General features: G+C 33.6%; 4 protein-coding genes across 8 annotated transcripts; 3 read left to right on the top strand and 1 right to left on the bottom strand.

The window, feature by feature from the left end:
- The first annotated feature begins 34 nt into the window (after positions 1–34).
- Positions 35–13,245, top strand: LOC139768898 (uncharacterized). Its single transcript, XM_071699542.1, has 13 exons — positions 35–194; positions 4,616–4,745; positions 5,595–5,718; positions 5,858–5,964; positions 6,251–6,424; positions 6,716–6,870; positions 7,122–7,233; positions 10,036–10,380; positions 10,578–10,704; positions 11,129–11,235; positions 11,322–11,495; positions 11,675–11,832; positions 12,494–13,245. The coding sequence occupies exons 1-13, from the start codon at positions 187–189 to the stop codon at positions 12,627–12,629; spliced, it is 1,857 nt and encodes a 618-aa protein (XP_071555643.1). The 5' UTR covers positions 35–186; the 3' UTR covers positions 12,630–13,245.
- Positions 13,246–15,370: 2,125 nt separating this feature from the next.
- LOC139769026 (15-hydroxyprostaglandin dehydrogenase [NAD(+)]-like) lies at positions 15,371–18,108 on the top strand. Its single transcript, XM_071699765.1, has 6 exons — positions 15,371–15,565; positions 15,638–15,764; positions 15,899–16,005; positions 16,459–16,632; positions 17,149–17,318; positions 17,657–18,108. The coding sequence occupies exons 1-6, from the start codon at positions 15,470–15,472 to the stop codon at positions 17,778–17,780; spliced, it is 798 nt and encodes a 265-aa protein (XP_071555866.1). The 5' UTR covers positions 15,371–15,469; the 3' UTR covers positions 17,781–18,108.
- LOC139769022 (putative nuclease HARBI1) lies at positions 17,245–26,778 on the bottom strand. Of its 5 annotated transcripts, none has more exons than XM_071699758.1 (4): positions 26,611–26,778; positions 25,735–26,087; positions 24,867–25,617; positions 17,245–17,849 (listed from the first exon to the last, which is right to left on the bottom strand). In XM_071699758.1, the coding sequence occupies exons 1-4, from the start codon at positions 26,636–26,638 to the stop codon at positions 17,752–17,754; spliced, it is 1,230 nt and encodes a 409-aa protein (XP_071555859.1). In that variant the 5' UTR covers positions 26,639–26,778; the 3' UTR covers positions 17,245–17,751. The 5 variants fall into 5 exon arrangements, with proteins under 5 accessions (XP_071555859.1, XP_071555857.1, XP_071555858.1 ...); XM_071699756.1 differs by lacking the exon at positions 17,245–17,849 and adding an exon at positions 21,643–23,076 and having other exon boundaries at positions 23,216–25,617; positions 26,611–26,764; XM_071699757.1 differs by lacking the exons at positions 17,245–17,849; positions 26,611–26,778 and adding exons at positions 21,643–23,076; positions 26,229–26,434 and having other exon boundaries at positions 23,216–25,617.
- On the top strand, positions 19,783–22,038 carry LOC139769024 (uncharacterized). The gene is made up of 6 exons (XM_071699761.1): positions 19,783–19,919; positions 20,173–20,302; positions 20,404–20,598; positions 20,801–20,984; positions 21,075–21,355; positions 21,431–22,038. The coding sequence occupies exons 1-6, from the start codon at positions 19,896–19,898 to the stop codon at positions 21,655–21,657; spliced, it is 1,041 nt and encodes a 346-aa protein (XP_071555862.1). The 5' UTR covers positions 19,783–19,895; the 3' UTR covers positions 21,658–22,038.
- Positions 26,779–26,852: the final 74 nt, after the last annotated feature.

The raw sequence follows: 26,852 nt of genomic DNA, 5'->3' as shown, positions 1-26,852 counted from the left end.
CACTGTTTTCGTTTGGCGATCTTCGACCTCTCGATCTGTGTGTCGTGCAACTCGTCGGGGTCTCTCCTCGCGCGAGATTCGTTATCCGTGGTGACAGCATTGTGAATGTCTTCATTCTCTAATAGTGTAAATTTAGAGCTCAGCGGCATTCAAGAAAATTTGTAATGTTCCTCAAGAGATCAGTGAATGAAATCGTAAGTTAAACTTTGTATACATTTTTATAAAAAATAAGGGCAGCTTGAAAATAAAACTTGATAATCAAGACGTTGTAAACGAGATACTGTGCGATACTGTGCTCAATGTATCAACTTTTAACCATATCGTGTGATATGTTTTGAGCAAACGATCATAACAATTAAGCGAATGAATAATATAAATGGCATATCGGTTCTAAGGACATGATTGCATATAGAAAAAAATTCCACAGTGAAATTACAGTGATGTGATTAATCAGCGACCGTGATTAACCAACGACTGTGATCAACAACTGTAATCTAGAAAGGCCATCTAATGCAGTGCACACAGAAAAATATATACTACCCGCAAGTAAATATTACTTGTTCTAAATATTTGATAAGTTCATATATCCGCAAATCTGCCATAAAGTCATCACGAGCATCACATTTACTCAAAACATATTCTAGATATTAGCAAGTCTAGTGTACTTTAAATAAGAATATTTAATTAATACAAGAATTCGGATTACTTACTATATACAGTCTACTGAAGAGAAGTATATAATATTCTTGAAAGAAGAATAAATTCTTGTTTTGAGCACAAAATTATGAGCTTTTCTAAGACTTGTGCTAAGTATATCTTAAAGCTATTATTAAGATAATATTCTCTATTGAAGAAAGCTATTACTTAAAATAAATAAAAAAAAGTGTGCAAGTAGAAACTTGCACATTGCTTCCTCATATGAGGAAGCTTGAATTTTATTCAATGTATAATTATTAGTATTTATTTGTTTTGGCTTCCTCATAAAGGAAGCTTTGTGATTAGATCCATTTTTATACACAATCAAAGGTCTATAATTTTTTTATATGTGAAATATGTGTGACAAATTTTGAAATATCGGACTATTTATAGTTTTATTATATTCTTAGCAACTTTATACCCCTATTTTATATATAATTATTTAAAATTTTATTGATTAGACCCAGCTTTATAAAGTTTCTATGTATGTACAAATTCTCCGAAATTTCAAATGTGTTTAACACGAAAACTGATGAATCAAATTTTAAAGAATTATATATGAAATAGGGGTAGAAAAGACTGAAGAATATAATAAAATTAGAAATAGTCCAATATTTCAAAATTTACAAAAGTTAGAGCAACCACGGGTATTTCTAAAAAAATTCAAAATTTTTTTAAAAAAGAACCTTTTTACCGATTATCGCCAAATTCAATACCAACCTTCCTTGAATGATACTCTATCGATTAAAAAAAAAAACAGCCCGATATCTCAATATTTGCGAAAGTTAGAGCAACCACAACATCAAATGTGCACATACACACACACACACACACACACATACGGACATTTTTTTTAAAGCGATATTTTGACGTTTTACAACACTCTGAACATATTGGCATCAAAAACTCAAAAAACAATCTTTTCTTTGGTTTTTTCTACCCCTGTTTCATATATAATTCATTTAAATTTGGTTGACTAGACCCAACTTTATACGCAATCAAAGGTTCATATACGAAATTTACGAAAACAAAGCTTCCTTTATGAGGAAGCAATAAAATAAATAATTGCTTTTCTTGGCTGTAGAGTGATATTTTTCTATGTGTGCATTGAGTTTATTAACAAGAAAATCTTGCTCGAAAATTCTGATTTTAATGTAATTCTGCATTCGCAGCAATAAATAAATAAATCTGGAAATTTTTAATTAGGTTTAAAAAAAAACGGTGAATCACTCTTTATAAGTAGACACACACTCTCTCTCTCTCTCTCTCTCTCTCTCTCTCTCTCTCTCTCTCTCTCTCTCTCTCTCTCTCTCTCTCTCTCTCTCTTTCCTCGATATCTAAAACTATTTTTAAATATAATAGTTAAAAACAGCTTAAAACCATTTTTGGTATCAAACAAAATTAAAAATGTCCAAATTTATTTATTTATTATTCTGTTTACCCTTTCTATTTGTACACTAAGTTATATTAAGATTAAAATTTTCTTAATGATATTCTTTTGTCAAAATTTAACGAATTGATACCTTACTTTTTTAATCTAAAAATATGTCTGTGTTAAACACATTAAATACATTGCAAAATACGTATGTATTTTATTCAAAAGAAATAATAATTTTCGCCTAATTTGATCAATTAATTTATTCGATCAGTAATTTTTCATGTAACGATTCATTAAACCGTATAAAATAGAACAGCTTATTAAATCGTAATATCGTAATATCGGTATTAAATTAAATAAAAATTTAGTATCAATGCAAGGTTTCAGTATTCGACGAACAATTATTTGCATCTGATACATTGCACCGATAAGTATTATCTTGAATAACTTAATAAGTATGTTAATATCTAATGTTTTATGTATTGCACAAAAAGAATGCAAAGTAATGGGTACAACATTTCAATATTCAACTGTTTTCTACGACAGTACGTCAAGAAGCATGTTAATACATAATGTTTTATGCATTGCATCTAAAATTTAAAATAAAAAAGAAACTGTTTATTTAAGGTTTTCTTTTTTTAAGTCAGGAGGATATATCCAAGTAGGTTGCGTAACTTAAAAAACAAAACGTAACACACGTAAATATTTATCAGCTTCTTTTTGTGCCACATTTTTTGCAATATATAATTATTACAGCATTGATCATAATTTTACGTGACAATTTTCTAACACGCAAGTTTAACAGTTTTAGTATTAGACACCCACACAAAACTGTCTAAATTTTTTATCCTAACCAAATACATAGGTATACATGTTTTAATTATTAAAGGAATTTTTAAGGAAAATTTGTTTTAATTTTTAAAGAAACTTTTAAAGGAATCCAAAATGAATAAACGTAATAACACAACAACGCAACAGTTATAAAATCAATATACGTATAAATTAAGTATTAAGCGCGCGAGATGACACATATATATATTTTCGCCCCTTAAATCAAGCAAATTTCGCGCTGTAAGTTCAATCTTTCAAGAAAAGGACTTTCGAACTTTCGCTTTCGGGGCGCGGTCGCCTTTTCGGCGACGATTCTAAAAATAAAAGGGGCCACGGGACCGACGGCGAAGGCCGCCGGATAGTCTACCGAGGGATCGCAAACGTACGTACACGGCATTTACGCACGTGCGTGAAGGGCACGCACCGGCCGGCGTCGCGCACACCCGCATGGCACGCAGACGCGCCAATCAATATCGGACTATACCGGGTGTGCACTCCGACCGTCGCGACCGTCAGTCAGCCAGTACACCATCAGCCACCAACCACACCTTCCCGGGGTTGCTTCGACGCCGTCGATTCTTTTTTTTAACGGAGAAGAGACGCGACGTCTGGACCGCTGCAGCACTGTCCCGAGTGACCGCGGGTTACTAACTTCCGACTTGCCCAGCTTCGTTGCACCCCTGTAGCGAAACGTCGGCACAGGTGGAGAAATCGAAAAGGTACTCGGAAAAGAGAACGAGTCAGTGAACTTAATCCCGACGATGGACGGAGGGAGAGAATCAAACGACGTATAACAAGCAAATTTTTACTGTGAGCGTACGAGGGGGATGTTTAATGGTGTATTGGAATTCTGACGTGTCGAATTCAAAAAGTTTTGTAATATCGGGGTGAAAAGTATGAATTGCACTAAATTATCGATCGTTAATATCGGTATCTCGCTGCCTCGCTGATGCCGACGTACTAATCAAAGTGACAGGTGGAAGAATGGTGCACTCGTCGCGTGAGTGCCCCTCCGAATCCCTTGGAATACACGGGGATGAATTAATCTCTTGTGGAACGAAGAGTTGAGATTTATTTTTAAAAAAAGCACAGACGCGCACGATTAAATGTGAAGAAATTCGAATTTCAGATTTTTATGAGAAACCATTTTCACTTTCTCTTGTGTCCTCTTAGAATGATGATATGTATCTTTAGTTACATGATCAATTGCGCGAAGTGATAAAGTAATTAATAACGCATTGTAAAGAATTAACCATCGCATTGTGCGAAGAATAGAATAGAAGAGAAAGAATAAAAAAGATCACAGCGTATATAGATCGGCTATTTTTTACTTCTGGTTCTCTCCTCGTATACAAAAGTCTTCTTCCGAAAAGTATATGAATAAGCACAGGGTGTAAATGTCAAAGTTAAATAAACAAGCTGAAAAATTTAGTAGGGTTTCTGGCGTGTTAATTCTGACAAAGTATAGCAATTAAAATAACGAAAATGTCCGTGGCTATGTTAATAAACATTTATATCGTTAAGTTAAAACGTGTTCGTATCTATGTATAATTTTATGCGAATATTTTCGTCCAAATTCTTCAATTTACTTAAATATGCACACTTTAAATAAGCACAGTTCTTTTCGCAATATTATGATCCTTCTATTAGTTAAAAACATTATTCAAACAGACTCGGATATTATTCTCTTGTCAAATTTTCTATTTGCAGATATAACTATACGGGAGAAGATAAAAATCTAAGGAAAATGGAAATAAAAGGGCGAGTTGCCCTAATAACAGGAGCCGCATCCGGCATCGGTAAAGCGTATGCCATCGAACTATTGAATCAGGGTGCCAAGGTACATTATAATTTAAAAAGAAAAAAACGTTTATTTAACAATTCTTTATAGCTTTGTATACTTGTTGCATTGTTAAAATATTCCTTCTTTCCAAAGAAAATAGTTAATAATACCACTATTCGATTTTCCGAGCAACGAAAAAATTAAAATTGTTTCGATTTTACGAGTTGAAATTTCACGCAAAACAAACATTTCAAAGATTCTTCCACGCGCGTTTTCTTTCATAACAACCGATTTATATTTAGACTTCTTTCAGACAGAGAAAAAACTTGCCGCGTCCTCGAGTTTTTAGGAAATAAAATGTCATCATTAATATCAGCGACGTATATATGGTTACATGATCACACTACATTATATATTTTATATATCTTAAAATATTTATTGGAATGATCGTATTATTCTTTTATATATTATACAGTATTACATTTTAATCGATACTTTTACTGATAATAAATGTACTTTTTCTGCTTTTATAAAATTTCCATTTAATTTTCCAGTAGCGTCGACGAATCTCTTGCACTGAGAAAAAAATATTTATTTAGATGTGGCTGCCAATAGCTTATTTACTTAATATAATACACATATTTATTTAGAATTAGATATTTTTACTTAATTTAAATAAAAATAATTCTAAATAAATATGTGTATTATATTAAGTAAATAAGCTATTGGCAGCCACACACCTAAATAAATATTTTTTTTATCTAAATATTTTTTTCTCAGTGTGCATATAAACATTTTAATTTAAATTAATCCATAAATATACAAAAAATAATATCTTTCGAATAATTTTTACGATATATAATTGATGTAAAATTTATTTAAAAAACAATATTTGATTGTATACAGGTGACTATATGCGATATAAACACTGAAGAAGGAGAGAAACTGGTGGAAACATTAGCCGCAAAACACGGCAAAGATCGCGTAATCTTCTCGCAGTGCGACGTCACGGATTATCCGCAATTCGAAGGTATGATAACTCGCGATTTCTGATCCTAATCTATCATCGATTTATTTCTATCCGCATAAGTGACTAACGCATACGTATGTATATCGTTTTCATTTGTGATGCAACTATAATTTAGCATACGATGCAATTCAATTTGCAGAATCGTTTCAGACAACGATCGCGGAATTCGGTCATATTGATATCGTTATCAACAATGCTGGTATCATGAACGACCGGTTTTGGGAGCTTGAAGTAGACATTAATCTCGTAAGAAAATATCCGATAAATACCTTGCAATGTGCTCTTGCATGTTTCATAGCCAATATAATTTGCAAAAATTAATCTTTGATGCGTTAAAAAATTTATGACAAGTTTTTATTTCCTTGCTTTTTGATGTCTTATTTATTTTTAATTAATTAAGGCGATATCTCATGGCATATTTCTATGTTTGTGCTTCTTTATTAAATGCAAAGTGTATCGTAAAGTAATATTTCCTTATATTCATGACACATATGTGTAGCGAAAATTGATGTCTCCGCAAATATAATTATAGAATGGAATAATACGCGGCACTTTGCTTGCTCAACGATTTATGGGTACCGATAGGGGTGGCCAGGGTGGAGTTGTCATTAATACTGGCAGCAACACCAGCATTAACCCTTACGTCAGCGTGCCAATTTATTCCGCGACGAAAGCAGCTATTGTCAGCTTCACTAGGGCTTTTGGGGTAAGAAATCCCTTTTTATTTCTCGATCTTATGCTATCGATAGTAACTTGAAATAATAGATAAATATGAGTCATCAATTTTTCAATTGGTTCCAATTAGTTACAGAAATTAAAAAAAACACTTATAAAAAAATTTACATTTACAGATTTAGAAAATAGAGTTTAATAACTTATTAACTTTAAGTTAATAACTTACATTTAAACATTTCTCTTACTAAATTTGATACAGATCGTATTATTCTCTTATATAAAGAAGATAGATGTACTAATTTTCTTCTTAATTCTTGCAAAGGATCAATATCACGTAGATTTGACGGGCGTTAAGGTGATGGCACTTTGTCCGGGTGCCACAGATACCAAATTGGTACGTGACGTCAACAGAAAGCTTCTTTTGGCTCGATACGAAGATGCCTGGCAAAAGGATATAGTTTCGTCAATTCCTCAAAGGTATGAGACTTGACATAATTTCCACGTAACTGTAAATAAATAACTGTTATAATTATTTCTTAATTACATGAATAATAATAAGCAATTGGTATTCCCGAGTTCCCTGGCATCGTTTCAGATGTCCAGAGCATCAGCCTCAAAATTAAAAACTTATACAACGAGATTTTTATGTATCTAATTTATCCAAACGTAGAAATGTAGAATAAAATTAGCACGTAGGGACAACTTAAAAAAGACACCCGATACTGCAGGACGGAACACGTGGCGAAGGCGTTGGTGCACGTGCTGAGCACCGGCAAGAGCGGAAGCGTGTGGATGGTGGAGAAGGACCAGCCGCCGCACGAGATCAGCTTTACGAAGCACTAAGAGGGTCCCGCGAGCGTGTGCAATGATTCTTCCTCGCTTCGCTGCATATATCTATGCCGTACCGCACAATTAACTGTAATTTGTATCGAGGTATATATCCCGTCGCGCGCCGTCAAAAAGGCGGAAACGCGAGCGAAACGTATATAGCTATTCGTACTTTCGTACCAAAATATTTGGAAGACCAATGCGTTTTTTATTCTCTTTTAACAATAACTTTTTTAATGCATGATTCTTAAAGTTTTAATCATCCACTTCCGACTTTTGATAGAAGGCGATTCTTTTGATACGTTTCATACCGTTATAACGGAAACCCGCGAAACCAGAATGCGGCGAGTCCTCGGATTCGATAATTACGCGAGAGATATAGTCGCAATATTTAACAAAGAAAAGAGTAAAAAGAGCTGCCGTACGATCGACGCGGGATACGCGTCGCGACGGTGGGAACATTTATTGCCAAAGGAAAACAATGTAAAACAATGTAAAAAAAACAACGGCTTTCGCTTCCGTCCCGCATCCGCGTTACGAGTTCGCGTCGGTTTTGCACAGGCCTCAACAACGCATGTCAGCCAAGAATTTTCGCGCTCGAGGGAAATTCTCCGGATAGATTTCTGGGCGTTGTACGGAAACCTGTATGTTGCACCGACGAAAATTGTAACGCAACGTCATTTAGATCCTGCCGCACTCCGTAACCGTCGCGTGACTTACTCCATTTTTCTAACGCGATAAAATATAGACGATTCCTTTAACGCCATTCCGTTTAATAACGCTGCATGTAATGTAATCGCGTTTCATCAGGTCAAATATAATAGAGACACACACTTGGTATTTATTGCTTGTACGAGGAAGAAGGGGGAAGAGCGTATGAAAGAGATAGAATGAAAGAAATAAGCATTTATTTTTGCGCCCTCGAACCGTACAAAAAAGAAGGGAGAAAGATTACATATACGTTTCTTATAATGACTAATGCAAGTAACTCTGTGAATCGACAAAAGCTACCCTTCACGAAATTTCGCAAATCTATTAATTACATATTAAAGAAGGAAAAATAATGCATATAATTAAAAAGAAAGTGAAATAATAAGTTAAATAAAAGCAAGCGTAAAACACGATCAGATATAATTTTCGTACTGAATATATCTACGAATCAATATAAATGTTATTAAAAATATTAGAGTAACCGGACTGATAAAGTTAGCTCGTCTTACAAAAATATGTTGTTTGAATAAATTAAGTTAATTATTAAAGAGAATGGACAATCTAAAATTTTAAGAGTTTGATCACAAAAATTGAGAATTTTATTTGTGCCAATTTCCACTTCGAAGTTCGATGACACGAGATGTTCCGAGAGTTATCTGCATCAGTCACCTGTAACCGCGAATGCGGTGATTAAACCGAATTCCGTCGGACGATTACTTCACAAATGAAGCCATATATATCTAATCGTGTCCATAATTTTTCTACAGTATTTTGAGGGAGACAAAAATATTAGAGACGGTGTAGCGAGATAGAGTTAGAATCTGTAGCCTAAGTGCAAGCACGACACTCTTAAACGTGATCACGTTTTTTCGATATTAGGTATTAGGAATATCACGGGGCAATTTGTTCGATGTGCAATATTGCATCCAATTGCACATATGCATATGTGCAATTGCAAAGCTCGGATCGGTACATCGGTCAGATGTCCAGCTAGTTAGGGAGTTTTGTTTTCGGATAATATCGCCCGTTCGAGTAATCCTTTATTGTAGCTTTCCATCGGTGAAACGATCAGTGGCGATTTCGTTTTTGTTATGCGTTACATGATATGTATGTTGCTAATCTCGCCAATAAAATGCATTGCCTTTTAATAAAATCAATGGACCAGCGCGATTTATTTCTCTCTCTCTCTCTCTTTCTCACAAGTATATCTTTATAATGAAAGAAAAACTCTGTATCTTTTACGGGAATTATTCCTCCTACCTTTCTCGAATTTTTTTTTAATTGCAAAAGGAATAGTAATTACAATTTAGTTGGAAACGTATCACAATAATTATAATTAAGAAAATAATATATTTCATTTATATAAATTTGATCTAATTCATGTACCCGAGATGATAATCCTATCCGCCTTAAGGATGTTTTACCTATATCTATATATAGTATAATTTTGTTTTCTTGATTGAAGACTTTGCATGTATGTCAAACAACTCAAAATTTTTTATATGTTAGAAGGGATTACCGTTAACAGTTTAAGTATGATTTTTTGTTATTTAAATAATTAGTATTGTTTAAACAATTAAAAAAATTTTTTTGTGGCAAAAAATTTTGAAACTTAAAATACAATATCAATGATGTATGTTTTACACATAAAAAAAGTTTAAGAAATATCTTAATGGTTTATTTATATTTTATTGATATTTACAGCATAGTGTCGATTCTCTATAAGGGATAATGTTAATTTTATCAACTTTAAACTTAAATAACTCTTAAATAACTTCAAAATTTTACAGAGTATTTTTCATTTAATTTAGAAACAATTTACAGCACTTTCTGAATATATTTGAAATACCTCCAATACATCCTTAATTACAATAACTTTTAAACCAGTAAGAGAATTGTGCTGAAATTTTACACAGATACTTAGACGTAATAATAGAACAATCTATGAAATTTTTAGATTTTTGGTAATGACTTAATAACGATATCTTACACGAAATGGATGAATTGTGTCTCTCTCATATTTTTAGCGGTTTCGATTATATTTCTCATGCATTCCTTATGTAACATCGAGCGATTTTTTTTCCTCATGCTTCTCGCGTCTAGATGCGCAAATCCGATCTTGTTTACCTCGAGAACGAGCTCGCGTTATCCGATTTCTATCCCTATCCGCATCTGATATTTTATCATATACTACTTCTCGAATTTCAACGTCCACGGCTCCTCGCGTTAGCAATACCTGGCAAGTTCATTTGCGAATCGGTGCTGGACAGGATTGCTCTGTCAGTAAGACATTCGCACTCTCTCTCTCTCTCTTTCTCTGAAATTATATCGAACACTCGACATAAAGTGTTTATAATGGAGATTCAAGGGAAAACTGTGCTCATCACCGGCGGAGCCAACGGCATCGGCTATTGCACCGCTCGAGAATTACTTCGAAACGGAGCAAAGGTAATTCAACAAAATCAAAGTGCATGAAATAATGCGGTACAATTCATAAATACTTTCTACAAATTACTGTATATCGCATGTTTTTGACATTAATAAAAATCGAATAAGCAGACGCAACGAATTTGAGCATAAATGAAATATGAGTGATATTTTAATGAGGATTATACATTTTATCTTAATAATTGCGCGCTTTGCAGGCCGTTGCAATCATAGATTTGCCCGATTTGAACGGCGAAAATGCTGTTGCGGAATTGGAGAAGGAATTCGGCGCGAATCATGCTATTTTCCTCGTTGGAAACGTGGCGAACGCCGAGGAACTTACGGGTAGGAATCGTAATAATCGATTGCTAAACGTATCAACTGTGCAATCAAAAATATGTATTATACAAAATTATGAGATATGAATAAGTAGTATTACAGTACAATAAGCCGCACCTTATCATCAGTTATTACAAATTGCACATTTTGTCTTCACTTTTGATCATCTGTTAGTCAGGTCATCGAGCAATATGTAATAATATTCATATTATAGAAAAAAATTATTTGGCTTGAAATTTATACTCTAATTTACAAAATACGTAATAGTCTATCGATCTAACAAGTGTATTTCGGGAAAGAGAGAAGGAGAGAAATTGTGTTTCTAATTAAATTTATTTATTAATTAATTTATTAATTAAGTAATTTTAGTGAAACATTTTTTTCGACAAACAAGAGCTTTCTTTATACACTTAATATACAATTTGTGCAGCTTGTTTCGAAAAGACAATAGAGTCATTCGGCACGCTGGACATTGTTATCAATAATGCTGGCATCATGAACGACGCGGAATGGGAGCCGATGGTTGATATTAATTATGTAAGTAACAAAGGATCAATTTGTTATTCCTACCGAAGATTCGTTGCTTTCGAATGCTCTTATCGTTTTATCGTATTTACAATCAGAAAGGGGTTGTACGTGGCACGATATTAGGCCTGAATCATATGGGGAAGCACAAGGGCGGAAAGGGTGGTATTATCGTCAATATGTCTTCTATAATCGGCTTGCAAGGCAATCCGCTCGCGCCGATTTACGCCGGAACGAGTTTCGCCGTCGTCGGATTCACTTCATCGTTACAGGTAAAAATGCGATTTCGATAAATAAATAATAAATGCAGTTCTATATTCCAAATTTTAAATCTATCTACTTGGTCATTTCATAACAAGTTATTTAAACTATATTATCGTCGTCTTATCTTATATGCTAGGATGTTTAAAGTATTACGGACTTTCTTATTAATATTTTTGCATACTTCCAGACTTTCTACGAGAAAACAGGCGTACGAGTATTGATAATATGTCCTGGTCTTACTACCACTGGCATGGCTTCGAAATACATGTCAAGCAAAGTCTACGCGATGGATCTCCTCGACGACGAGACCGCTGCTAAGGAGATGACAACGATGGAGAGTCAAACGTAGGTTGCAAATACTGTTTCGTTTTGTTATGCAATAAAAATTATTTTTGTACTAAAAAATTATAAAAAATAGAATAAACTATAATAAATCTTAAAATAATACATACAGAAATCATACATTATTAATATCTGCATAGAAATTAATCATTATAAATAAAAAAATTAAATCTAAATTATGAATTAAATTATAAATTAATGTAGATATCTTCTCACAAACCATATTTAAACATAACAGAACACTCATACAAGTACGAATCTTTAACAAGAACTTTAATATTAATACAGTTACAACAATAAAACATTTAGACGAAATACTAAAAAAAAAAAACATTCAACTTTTAACAAGCGTAGAAATAAACAATTGGCAAAAATTTAAAGAAAAGTTAGAAAACAAAGTTGTTAAAATAGAAGCACTCGACGAGGCATTAAAATTAGCAAACATATTTAAAATAAATTATAAATAAAATCTGTTTTTTTTAAATATTATAATTCGATTATATATTAATCAAAGAAATTATTGATATACGTAAGAAGAATTTATAGGCTGCGTTTCGATATTCACTGCCTGCAGTACTGAAAATAGCTTACGTCACATATACTTAATGTATGCGTAAGCGCAGTTTTAATAGATTTACATAATGGTGTTTCTTTCGTTTAACAGACCTGAGCACGTAGCAATCGCTATCGTGGAACTGATCGAAAAAGGAGGGAATGGCGCAATCTTTGTCAGCGAAAACAATCAGCCTGCTTATGCCGTGCAATTACCGTCCTATACCGATTTGAAGATTTCGGTGTAAAACCTGCAATCTATGGCGAATCATTCTTATTACACGAACACCGGCATCTCGATACTTCCACAATTTTCACAAATAAATATATGATTCAAGCAAAATAAAAAAAATTAGATTTTGTGGTTTTGCAGCGTTGCAAAAAATTTCCGACCATCAAGTTTATTTTGTTTACTTACACTGCATTACAATTCGTTTGGGCTTAAAATTCATTTATTAAACATATATTTTATGCACATGTAAAGAGTCGAGAAACCACGTTGAATTATTTATTTCGATGAACGTACCTAATATACGATGCACTTGTGTTAGAAAAAAAACATAAAACTGTTAAAAGGTTTTATTTGTGTTTCTGAAAAAGTTGACATCGAGACCAATTCTTACTGCTTGTATTTTCTCGAAACTCGAATTAGATAAAAGTATTTAACAGTAAAAATTTATAATAACTAATTAAATATTGAAATTTCTAATAATGGCAAAGTACAGCAGCTAATAATGTATCCATTATTACTTCATGAGAATAAATAGACTAGCGATAATAATAATGACACTTTTTTAGATTGTAGTTTCTTTTAACAAGATGAACGATACATAGAATGCTAAAATAAAATGTGATGTACCTACATACCGTGATTTTCATCATTTATCATTAAATCCAAAGGCTCTTATCAAATTCAAAGTTTATTGTAGCGCAAAAAGCGCATTATTCTGAAAATAAATATATTGAAAAAAATAAGAATGAGAAGAAAAAGTCACAAAAATTTAGAAAGTCCACGAAATAAATTTTGTAAGTATTGAATCTTTTACAAAATTTTTTTTCTCTGACTTTAACTCTGCATTTTCTCAATCTTTTTTTTCGATAATACACTTTTTTTATATGGAACTTTTAATCAACATCTTTTACTTCGTCTTGAGTATTTTCTAACTTCGCTGTTTGCTCCCTTTCAGATTTTACTGCTGCTCAAATCAGAAGTTCGTCCTGATTGTCTTCTAGAACTAAAATTATTATTGGGGATGTAAATTAAAAATTTTTGAAGAAATTAATTTATTTTCAAAATTGTCGTCCAATTTACAAAAATATTTATTTAAAAAAAAAATATATATATATATATATGAAAGCCGTTATATATTATATATATTTTTTCTCACAAATACTGAAAAATATAATAAAATTAGAAATAGATCGATATCTAAAAATTTGCGGAAGTTAGAGCAACCATAAACATTTCTACAAAAAGTACAAATTTTCTCAAAAAAGAAGCGCTTTAACGAACATCGCCAAATTCAATCCCAACCTCACTTACATGATACTCGAAATAAATAGGTGTGTATGTATGTTTGCTTTTATATTTCGAAAAGTATTGGACCAATTTTGAAAAAACTTATACCAATATGTTCCTTGAAATCTTAAGAGTCTATTTGCGTATCTTTTTACATATGTCCTCCGGGGCGAAGCCGGGGTAACCAGCTAGTACATATATATATATGTATGTATACACTACACGCACACACACACACACACACACACACACACACATTTAACAAAACAAAAATAAAACTTAACAAAACTTTAATAAAAACAAAATAAAGCTAGTAGAAGAGTAGATAATTACGATTATTTCATTGGTATATTATTCGATTTCCATACATTCAAAGGTCTATACTGACTCAGGATTACTTCGGAGAACATAGATTCCTAATCAAAAGTTCTATTTTGATCCCTCTATACGCTCCTTAAGTTTGGCAGTAACCTTTTAAATCACCCTGTATATATTTAGATATACGTATGTATTTACAAATTTAAATACGGCTGTTTCCTCCTCCTACATTATAATTGACATATTTTGTATATCGAAGAGGAAAAACGGAAAAGAAAATTTGTGAAATGTTTAAAGAATGTTGCTTAAAAGACAATGTAACATCGATTACCGAAAAGTTAAATACTTTCTATTCGAATCGGAACTTTGTCTAAACATTAGAGTGTTAGGCGAACGACTTTAATCAAACTTTTTTTAACTTAATCAGTGATCGATTCAATGGATAGAACTATCTACAAGATTTCTAACTCTGCATAATTTAAAAATTCCTTGGTTGCCAAGTTGTCCCAAGTTTGTGTAATAAATTTAAGGGTAAAATATAACAAAAAATTCTTTCCGTGTATAAATCAGTTAAAATCTCTCCGCCAGAATAATTTATTATAATCTGTACAAAGAAAGATAAACATTTTTAACTTGCTTATTGTTGAGGCAATTAGAATTTCCAAGAGTTGCAATGAATGTTAATGTATACCCTTTTAAGATTATTGCAAACAGTTTTTCTAAAGTCTATAAATATCTTTGTTTCTGTTATTTATTTCACTGCATCTTGCCTTATATTATTTATATGTTCATAGAATTACTCGAATACACATAAAAAAATAAGATAATTTTTTAAAAGCTCTTATTTAATAAGAGCATTTACGATTGCTTTTTCTTTATCACAGAAACGTGATTATGTACATAAAATACATACATATACATATGTTTGTTATACTTGCGTTCTACCTATGTTGAACGCCTTGCTCCTACTATTGAACGTAAATGTGTGTAACCTAACCTAACATAATTGAAATTCAAAACTCTCCTAAACTTAAACATTTATTAAAATATAACTTCTAATTATCACAAAATATTTGGCGATAAGTGTGGAGATAGCATATTTAAAAGTTTAAAATGTTGCCTTATCTTCCTTATAACTTAACTGTACGCAAGTCTGATTGTTGACTTATAAAAGCATTGCATACGGCCGCGCATTTCTTCTTGTTCACAATCTTTTTGATATTTAATTTTCTCAAGGCAATATCGATAATAATGGACAACGTGGAAAATAAAACGGCGATAGTCACAGGAGCCGGGTCCGGCATTGGCTACCACATTACTGAAGATTTGTTGCGTAAAGGCGCGAAGGTATTTTACAACTAAAAATTAAAATATAGAGAAAAACGGTATTATCTCTCTACTTTATTATAATAATTCTAGAAAGTCGCCATCCTCGATTTGCCGGTAGCACGAAGTTACAACGCAACAGTAACATTGCAAGAAAAATTTGGAAAAGAACGTGTCAGCTTCTTTCCAACTGATGTAACAAACTTGGAAGTGTACAACGGTAAGTCAAATCTCTTAAATAATTCTTATGAAACTATTTATCAGCGATAATCACGGAACTTATTTTACATTTTTAAACACGAAATATCCATTGAATTAGAGCATTAAATACTAACCAATTATTTTAATCCTTAGAAACATTCAAGCAAGTTATTAAGGCTTTCAATGGTCTTGACATACTTGTTAACAATGCTGGGATATGTAATGACAGTTGTATCGAGCAAACGTTTGCTATTAATGTTGTGAGTAATAAAACATTAAATTTCAACCGATTAATTTAAATAATTATTTACTAATTTTATTAAGATTTGCTTCTTAAGAACATTAATCGGAAATATAGATTATCATTAAATAAGAATTTTGGAATATAATATACTTCATAAAGTGATTTAATTATTATATGTCTATATTATGAGATGTTTCTTTAAATATATATCCTTTATGGCTTTAACAAAATTAGAATATCTTCGAAACTTCTTTACGATGTTTTCTATTATTTGTATGCATGATTTTTCATGCTTTCTTTTGGAAGAGTTAAAATAAAATATAGACTGATTTAATTATTATAAATAAATACATTAGCATGTACTATATACATATATTGTTCGTATTTATATAAACATGACATATACAATTTTGTTAATCACAAATATATGTACACATTAAGTAAATTACTACACATTTTATTTCTATAGGTAGCGGTAATTCGCGGTTCGCTATTGGCCTTAGATTACATGGGCAAACATAAAGGTGGCAAAGGGGGTACCATAGTAAATATAGCGTCTATGGCTGGATTGGGTTCTTTCTATGCACGTCCGGTGTACTGTTCTTCTAAACATGCTGTCGTCGGATTTGGCTCCAGTCTTGAGGTAATTTATATTTATACAACATGAATCCTCACTCTTGCAATATTACTAATAGATAGGCTTTTACAATGACTATATTTTCTTTTAACTCTTCCAAAAGGAAGCATGAAAAATCATGCATACAAATAATAATAGAAAACATCGTAAAAAAGTTTCGAATTTTAATTTTGTTAAAGCCATAAAGGATATTTAAAAGAACATCTTATAATACAGACATATATATATTTATATACGATCGTTGTGTTCTTTCTTTTAGTTTTATAATTATAATCTTTATATGGAGGGGTAAAAACCACAGTGGTGTAAGTCAAATTTTTAAAAATATTTTCTCGTGTGCATAGATGCAATTTATATATTGTACAGATTGCATCTATGAACACGAGAAAATATTTAAATAAATTTGACTTACATCACTGTGGTTTTTACCCCTCCATATATACTACTAAAATACTTTATCATGAATATAATACATGCTCTCTGTTGTAATAAAAAGTCTTATTAAAGTAATATCTTTTTCAGAGATCTTACGTCAAAACAGGAGTTCGCATTCTAACAATGTGTCCTGGTTTCACAGAAACGGCAATGATAGCTGATGATATAAGCAAAAGTCTCGACTGTATCGACAAAAATTTTATTAAATTCTTAGAGAATACGGATGAAATACACAAAAGTATTTATAACTCTCAATCGTAAGTATACAAAACACGTAATATAATTGTAGCGGTCATATATGATATATATTAGCACAGTAACCACGTTTGCTACTAATTTACAATTATAATTATAATTATAATTAGGATTAGAATTATTACCTTTGACAGACAGAAATGCCGTTCTTCTTATCAAATGCACTTCTTGATTATTTTATTATTAATATTGTCCTTAGTACTGAAAACATGCATATGTGAATATCCTATATAAGAGAAAGATATAAAAATGATTAACATTATCATTATTATATTATTATAACATAGTAATAAGAAAATTGTATCAAAATTCTTTCGGGAACATAACGCATTTGTTGCAGTGCTGTGCATGTTGCACAATCTACAGTCATGGCGATTCAAAAGGGCAAAAACGGATCGATTTGGGTTATTGATCGTAATGAGCCAGCATATCCGATCAAATTACAGCCGTATGATGCCGCTTAGACGTGAAATTCTTCAAACACACCGGAAACGAACAGCTCGAATCACATGTGCGAAAGATAGAAGAAACACCTATAATTGAATCACAAAATAATGTGCCTGCTACATCAATATATGATAGTACTACAAAATAAATAAATAAATAATTATAATAATAATTATAATAATAATTCGTTTTAGTAACATTTCTATTATTAAAGTTCTAACGCCTTAGTTCCTGCTTGTAACGCAAAGCAGAAGAAATCAGTTTTCACTGTAAATAACGGAAAACAATAATGACGCAAGGTGTAAAAATAAAGCTAATAAATCACAGCTATATAGTAAAACACCAGCACATGTTTTAAATAAACTCTACCGTAACAATTATTACCCGTTCTCCCTATATTAATAATATATTAATCTATATCGATAACAAAATTTATAATAAATTTCGTAATTCTTAAAAATTGTGTGTATTATATTCGTTTAGTTCAGTAAAATTTTATGCAATTATATAATAATCGCGAATGCAATTCAGGTTGAGCATAAATAAATAGTAAAATGATATAAAGAAAATAAAATAACAAAAATGTCGCATTTTATTTAAAGTCTTTAGTATATAGAAGACAAATACTTTTATTGAATATCCGAATGTCATACATGTATACGTGTTGATAAGTAATTATTTGATTTGCTTTTAACATACTGTCAACTTTTTTTTTAAAGGGAGAGATACCAAACAGCGCCTTCTTCTCTTCGCGAACAAACGCAAGAAAAGAATTTCGCTTGGGGCTTTAAAGCCCCATATGTGTGACGGAGAGTTAACTTTAAACAAATTACTATAATACAAATATATAGAATGCATTAATGAAATTTTATGGTTATTTAAATTTGGGAATGATAATTTGTCTTTATATAGTCTTGTAATATGCATAACTGTAAACTTTCAAACACCGATTAAATTTTCCTTGTTTAATTACTGTATATATATTATATATATAATTGCAGAATAATAATCATTTTTAAGATCGATGAACAGCAATGTTGCGGATTCTGATAGAAAGTCAACGACCAGAACTCTCGATTCATGTAAACGAAAGAGAGACAAAATTGACACTAATGACGTCAGTGTAATTATTCATCCTGCATATGTGACACAAACGGAGAATATATTACGAATTTTTTTTTGTTTCTCATAGGAAGAGGAGAAATACCTCGCGTATTCCCGGAGGCCGGCCACTCGGGGTATGTGGGGCTTGCACCCACTAAAACTCCTCTCCCTTAAACACAGGACTAAGGACTATAATCACGACACGCGGGATACACTAGGCATTATGGTGCGATTCCATGGTACGGAACGTATGCGCAATGCGGAATTGGCGGAACGCTCGTGATTGGTTCGACCTCTTTTACGTTCGTTCCGCCGACTTTTATCCGCAAGTTTTTATTTTATCCGCACTGATACGTGCGGAAACTGCGGAAGCCTACTTGTGTCCTTGTGTGCGAGTGTAAAAAGACAAAATATCAGAATCTCAACAGAGATCCGTAAGAATATTATTAAAAACTATTTAAATTTTTGCTTTGGTGGCAATTGGTGACAATTTTGTAGGTTATGAATGGAATTCGTTAATGTGACAGATGTATTGCATATATGTACGTGTGATTCCGTTCCGCCGAAATCTAATTTGCCGTGTCCCATGGAGCGGAAAATGCGGAAGCGTAGTCTGTACGTGCCAATAATATACACTGTTCCGATAGATACAATGAAAGGATCTATGGGAAACAATCTTGTGATTGGCAAAAGTCAATTGCGCTTCCGCGAATTCCGCTCCATGGGACACGGCAAATTATATTTAAGCGGAACGCAACTGGCGGAATATCTGCGATTGGACAGACTTTATTCCGCCAATTCCGCATTGCGCATACGTTCCGTACCATGGGATCGCACCATTATGGTGCAGTCCCATGGTGCGGAATGTGCGCAATGCGGAATTGGCGGAACGCTCGTGATTGGTTGGACATTCTGTACGCTCGTTCCGCAAGTTTTTCTCCGCAATCCGCACTGATATGCAAGTTGCGCAGCGTATACGGAATTGTTTGAGTGAACTTTGAAGACTGAAAAGATTTATAAAACTCGAAATGTCATCTGCTCAACACAGATACGTAAGAATATTAATAAATCTATTTTAACCTTTGATAATGTAGTTTATAATTAATAATTTTATACTAATGTATGTACAATTATATTTAATAATAATTACAAAATATAAGTTTATTACTTCCCAGATAACAAGCTGACATTTATCGTCATTTTGACGTTAAAATGACGACATATAACGTCAACTTGCTACCTGGGTTATTCTAATACGCAAGTTTGAGGTTATAATTGTTTTCTATTATATTTTCTCTTGCATAGGACAAAAAATGTGGGTATTGTGGATATATTTTATCACAACACTTCGATTTATTAAAGCATTCATGTTTTCATCCGTTTGACGATACCATTCATCAATTACGTATAGATGAAAATTCAGTGGTTACAGTTGGTAAGTTTTGATTTAGTAATAATACATTCATTATTCTTTAAAATGATATTCTATTTTATAAAAATATTGTCTTGTAAATGTTTTATTGCTTTGTATTATAGTGTTACTCGAAGAAGAATTAAATGAACCAAATAATCAGCCTATTAATGAGAGTAACGAAGATATTGACAGCGATGAGTTGTTAATTTATTATGTATCACAAAAGCGAGCACTATACGATCATCGAATCCCAGCCAATGAAAGAAGTACTTTAAAAAAAAATGCTCTCTGGAAAGAAGTCTGTAATTCATTGGGAGGTTTGTGCATATATAAGTAGAATTATCTTTGTCATAAAATTATATTATTTCTTTTGTTTGAAGTTCTTATTTTTCTTTTTATCAAATCTACATTCATAAGAGTTATTTTATTTTGTAAAAATGTGTATAATTCTTTTCACGATTTGCAATAGTAACATAAGTTTAACAAAACTTTTTATCTAATCGTAATATGTTTTTATAGGAATATTAAATCTATCAGATGTAAAGAAAAGGTGGCGTTATCTTAGAGACTGTTTCATGAAAGCAAAAAAAAAGGAACGCGCGTATATTCCAAGTGGATCTGGTGCTGACAAAGTTCACAAAAAAAGTTCTTTTCGATTTTACGAGCAAATGAAATTTTTGGATGATGTGTTTGAAAAATCAACGTAAGTTTAAATAATTAATAATGTTATAATAGTTAATATATAAAAAAATAAATAAAAAAATAAATAAAATAAATGTTTTTTTTAATGTAGCACTTGTACTAGTTTATCACCGATCGCCCATGTACAAAGTATCTCTGCTGAAAACAATGAAATCTCTGCCTCTACTGAAAATAATGAAATCTCTGCCTTTACTGAAAATAATGATATCTCTGCCTTTACTGAAAATAATGATATCTCTGCCTTAACGGAAAATAATATCTCTGCCTTTACTGAAAACAATGAAAGATCAATGTCACCACGAATACGATCCAACAGCGTCTCTTTATCGTTACCATCAACTTCTACAGGAAGTGGAACGTTCAATACAAAAAGTAAATTTTAAATCAACAGCATGTAATGCATTTTTACTTGCTTTATAAATGTTTATTTATGTTGTAAATATTTAGAACGAAAGTTGGATAACTCAACGAAACAAAGTGAGGAATTCCGCGACTGTGTAATCTCAGCATTACAAGACGCGCGTAAGCCTGATGGAATCGATGGATTTTTACTTATTTTAGATGAAGCACTCCGAAAACTACCTTATAAAGAACGTTCGTTACTACAATTAAAGCTTCTGTCAATGGTGATGGAAGAACAAAATAAATTGGAAACAATGTCAAACGAAAGATGATATATTTTAATTATATTGGCACACACGCACATTCTTAAGTTTATTATAAATACAAATTATTTAATAATACATGCTCAAGTTTATTATAAGTACAAATTATTTAATAATACATGCTCAAGTTTATTATAAGTAAAAAAAATACATTTATTTTATTATCGTCAAGATACCAAATAGGTTGTGTGTAAAGTGAGTTTGTTACCATGATAGGAAATATTTTATCACTTCTGACAATATGTTAATTAACAAATAATAACGGACAAGTATAACACCCACACAGAATGTATGTATACTACATGGTGTGAGAAAGCGTGATATTAGACAGATGATAGAAATGTCTAATCAAGAGATGTTATTTTTTCAATAAACGCCATAATATGTAAATACCACCTATTTTAATAATATATGATATTAAATGAGGAATGAAGTGTGGCAGTCGTCATAATACAATATATATGCAAAATTCTAGGGATACACACATTTAACATGATTCGCGTATTAGGAACCTATATTTTTAAGAACTTAAAAAGACAATAAAATACACAACGCACGTGGCAAATAATTAAATGCAATTGGAACGATCATCAAGATGTGGATGTACAAACGGATGCAAAGTTGTCCGCATTTTCTCATTACGTTAAAAAATTCGCACGGTCCGATTCGCAAATAAAAATTAAACATTACTTTGTCTCTTAACTTGTCATAATCCGACCAAATAACAAAATTAACCAATTAAAAATCATTTTGCAATGCTTTCTCCCACTGGAAATCTAAAGCACCAGTTTCTTGAAAATATGTAGCATAAGATTCTCTAATTGCTATAGCATTATTATTGCTTTGGCCTTCACATAATTCCATATTGCTGACTCCATAACTTGTGTATGTACCATCTTCACTTGTATGTAAGTATTTATTGTTTCCATTTACTTTCTCTTCATTTTGTATGATAAAATTATGCAGTACTACTGTTGCTTTAATAATTTTACGTGCATTGCTGATACTTGCGATGATTGGCCTTCTGTATATCCTCCATCGAGCCACTAATAGACCAAACGCGTTTTCCACAATTTTCCTTGCACGGCTAAGTCTATAATTAAAAACTTTTTTTTTAATATTCAGGTTACCACGTCGAGGATATGGTCTCATCATGTACACTGATAGTGGAAACGCTTCGTCTGCTACCAATACATATGGTAGTTCTGGTCCACCAATTTCCAATTTTTTAGGACTTGGCAACTTAAAAAGATTATGTTCAAATCGTTTCCCAATTTTGCTGTTGCGGAATACTCCCCCATCACTCTGCCTTCCTTCAGCACCGATATCAACCATCGTAAAACAACAGTTTGCATCACTAACACCAAGGAGATTAATACTGTGATAACCTTTGTAATTATAATAAGTTGAACCTGAGTTTGATGGTGCCTGCAATAAAACACGTATTGTCTTTTCATAACACTATTTTATTGCGTTAAATAATCAATTTTTATATTTTATAGAACCATTTCTTACATTAATAGCATTTTAAGCATTATTTAAATGAAAATTTTAATTTGAAATGTACCTGTATTGAAACATGTTTCCCATCAACAGCTCCTATACAGTTTGGAAAGTTCCACAATCGTTCAAATTCATCTGCTAAACCTTTCCAGCTTTCTTCCTTATCTTCAAGAAAAACTACACCTTTTAAACAAGTCCAAATTGCTTCACAAGTTTCTCTTATAATTTTAGAAATTGTGTTGTGTCCAACTCTAAAAGCGTATGATAAAGATTTCATACTATCTCCTGATGCTAAATAACGCAATGTTAGTTGGAGTCGAATAACAGGTGAAATTGGTTCACGAATAACATATTCCTTAGCAATAATTGGTCCCACTAATGCTAATAATTTTTCAAATAATAGAGATGACATTCTAAAATAATTTATATATTTATGTGGGTCTTCAATTATCATTTCCTGCACAAGATTATCACTCGCTCCTTGTGCAAATCTTCTTTCAGCGCTGAATATAGGTCGCACCCAATATTTGCGTTGTTTTTTATTTTTTTCTTCTTTTAAAAGAATGTTGTACAACGTATACAACTTTATAATTTTTTGACGTATGTTTTGTTTTTCAAAGACACACATACATGTCTTTAATTTTTTTATTAGTACACTAATAATTAAAAACAATTCGTCGGACTCCATTTCAATTTAATAGATGGAAAATATCTCAGTCTATAATAATTATTAAAACAGTATGTCGTTATACATGTCACGTTTTATAGGTTATGGCATTAATGTTATTTTTCATATATGTCGTTTTGATTTCCGTTCCGCTAGATTTGATTTTCTAGTGTCCCATGGAGCGCAATTTGCGGAAGCGCAACTTGTATCCAGCCAATAATATACGCTATTACCATGGACACAACGGAAGACTCTATGGGAATGAATTTCTGATTGGCAAGCGTCAATTGCGCTTCCGCAAATTGCGCTCCATGGGACATAAGGAAACAAATGTATGCGGAACGCGCAACGCTGCGCAACTTGCGGATTGCGAAGAAAAACTTGCGGAACGAGCGTACAGAATGTCCAACCAATCACGAGCGTTCCGCCAATTCCGCATTGCGCACATTCCGCACCATGGGACTGCACCATTACATCACATGTCACGACAGTCTTCACGCCGAGGCGACAGAAAAACCGTAAACCGTAAAACACAAGACCACACGACAGGTCAATTCCAGGGATGTTACGATCCTCGGGGGAATAAAATCCCTAGTCGAATGGCCAAGACATACATGTGTCGCCATTCGACCGCCTCAGAGAGCCCTCATGATAATGACCGCGGGCAGTCATATCATTGAGGGGTCTCTTCATTGGCTGCGGAACAATTCAACCGAGGAGAAATCCACATCCCATAGATAAAAAACGTACACGAACCACAGGACGTGTACGAACGAGACGAACAGGAACCCCCTCTATCCGGAGAGGGGTTCCACGCGATACGACACACGAGCGCGAATCCTCGGGTTCGTCAACACAGGGATATTAACATACATACTTACCACCATGAACAGAAAAACCCGTAACCCCTTCCCCGATTCTCGCCAAAGTAAATGCCAAAATTCCTTAATGATATTCTATATAAGATTACATGTATTTTGTTTTTCATCAACGACTCGTAGGTGGAAAAAGTCTTTGATTTATATGTCATTTGTCACACTTTTGTTACCTGGGTTGCTGTCCGGAGTGCCCAAGACGACATTTCCTTGCATATTTTTTTCATTGCTCGACGGCGTTTTACTACCGTCGTTAAACGTAATATCCTCAACGAAATCACAATCGGACGCCACTGAAGAATCAATTGTCTTGGTGGACCGTCGTCGGTCCTTTTTCCACATTTCTGCTATCCTTTTAGAAACTTGACTGCCCAATACCGTTCTGATGGGTCTTTTCAATCGAAAAATACTCTTCTTATTCGACGCTGTATTTTCAGGTGGCTCAACCGCTGCTGCCATAGGTTCCACGCCGTTATCGTGCTCCTTGGCATTTATATGCGATTCCATAGTTACGCTTGCCGCCGAGTCTCGACGACGAAAGAGTGCGCGAGTACATTTCGATACCGAGGTACGCGACGCGTCAAAATTGTCACGGTCATTTGTCGAGCGACACTCAGACATGCGTGAATTTGGTGATTCAATTGAATCTGACGACGCAGACCCACCAGGTGTCTCCGGAAACTCGTATAGCGTCTTTTCATCTTCCTTTTGTAATTTTGACAATTGTGTTTGTAACAGACGTAATTTAGCTTTTACATGTAGACGCAGACGTTGCAACTTTTTGAAAGAGACCGGATTAAAATTTGGAAATTGTTCCAGTACCGGTAATGGGATCGACTCGAGCGCTCGACAAAATTTGTCTTGATTTTCAATTTCAAGCCCCCTTAAATCTTGGCGTCTTTCGAGCAATTTGTCTTTGGTAACCTGCGGTGAAATGGAGAAGAATGGAGGAAGTGATCGAGTGTCGGATAAGAAATAAATTGGTGGAATTTAAACCGTTCAAGCGCACACAAAATATCGAGTCACGATATCAATACTTACGGGTATCGCGGACATTAATGGTTTCCGTTGAATAAATTCGATCCATGAACCCAATTGTTTGTTCAAACCCAAATCTTTCGGGTTTGAACAAACGTCGGGGCCGTTGAAAGTTTTTCTCGTCGGCGTGCCCCCGCCGTTGTTGTTTGGCTGGGTCGCGGGGCAAAGAATCGACGAAACACGGCCGTCAATATTGTCGTCGCTACCGTCATATATATCCCGATCGTGGAAACCGATATCTCCCAAGCTGGCAACCCGCCGCCGCCTCCGCCGCCACCGCCTCTCCTTCTCCGACGCTGTAAATGGGAGCTCCCTTTTGCTCGTCGAGCGTATCTCTCTTATGGGCGCTTGGATATCTGAAAAAAAAAAATATATATATATATATATATATATAGAATAACTATATATAGAATATATAGAATAACATGATGGAAACTGGTTAAAAAACACGACGCGTAAACATTGTCTCGAGATGTAATAAAAAAAAGGAAACGTACGTTCCCACCAACGTTAAACATTACAGATTTAACGAAACGTTGGGAGTGCGCGTTTACAATTGCGACGCGAGACGAAACGATGCGAACGCAAAAGACTAATGTCACGCGACTATACACAATTTTGCGACCGTGTTATCGTCGGAGACGACTAGCGTGGAGCCGAGCCACTTCATATCCGATTGCAGCGCGTTCAACGTCATTTTTTATAGCGCGAGGAGTTCTCCGAATATCCCGTCGATCGAGCTAGTCGACCGACAAGTTCGGACCGAGCCCCCCCCCTCGTTTTCAACGAGTATCTATTGCGTGTTAAAATATCGCTAGCCGACATTATTTCGCCGAGATAAGAGTTGGAGGGTGTCTCGAGAGCCAAGAGGGGTCGTACCTTTGCGCGTCCTCGGGATCGAATCCATCGTGGTGATGGTGGTGGTGGTGGTGGTGGTGGTGGTGGTGGTGGTGGTGGAGATGCTCGCGCGGTGAAGCGACGGACACGGCAAAACCGGCAGCTTTACAGCGGCCGAATTCCTGCGATACGTAGAATGGCCGACTAGATGACGCCCCGGCCCACGCGATCCACCGACGCGCCATAGTCCCTAGACTCTCGACGCTGTCAGGGCTACCCCCGCT

Source organism: Temnothorax nylanderi, unplaced genomic scaffold (assembly GCF_030848795.1).
Source record: "Temnothorax nylanderi isolate EJ_2023f unplaced genomic scaffold, tnyl_v1.0 TNYL_tig0019_pilon, whole genome shotgun sequence".
In the NCBI taxonomy this organism is placed as follows: Eukaryota; Metazoa; Arthropoda; class Insecta; order Hymenoptera; family Formicidae; genus Temnothorax; species Temnothorax nylanderi.
Note: the sequence above shows the minus strand (reverse complement) of the source record. Positions and strands in the feature narration are given on the sequence as shown.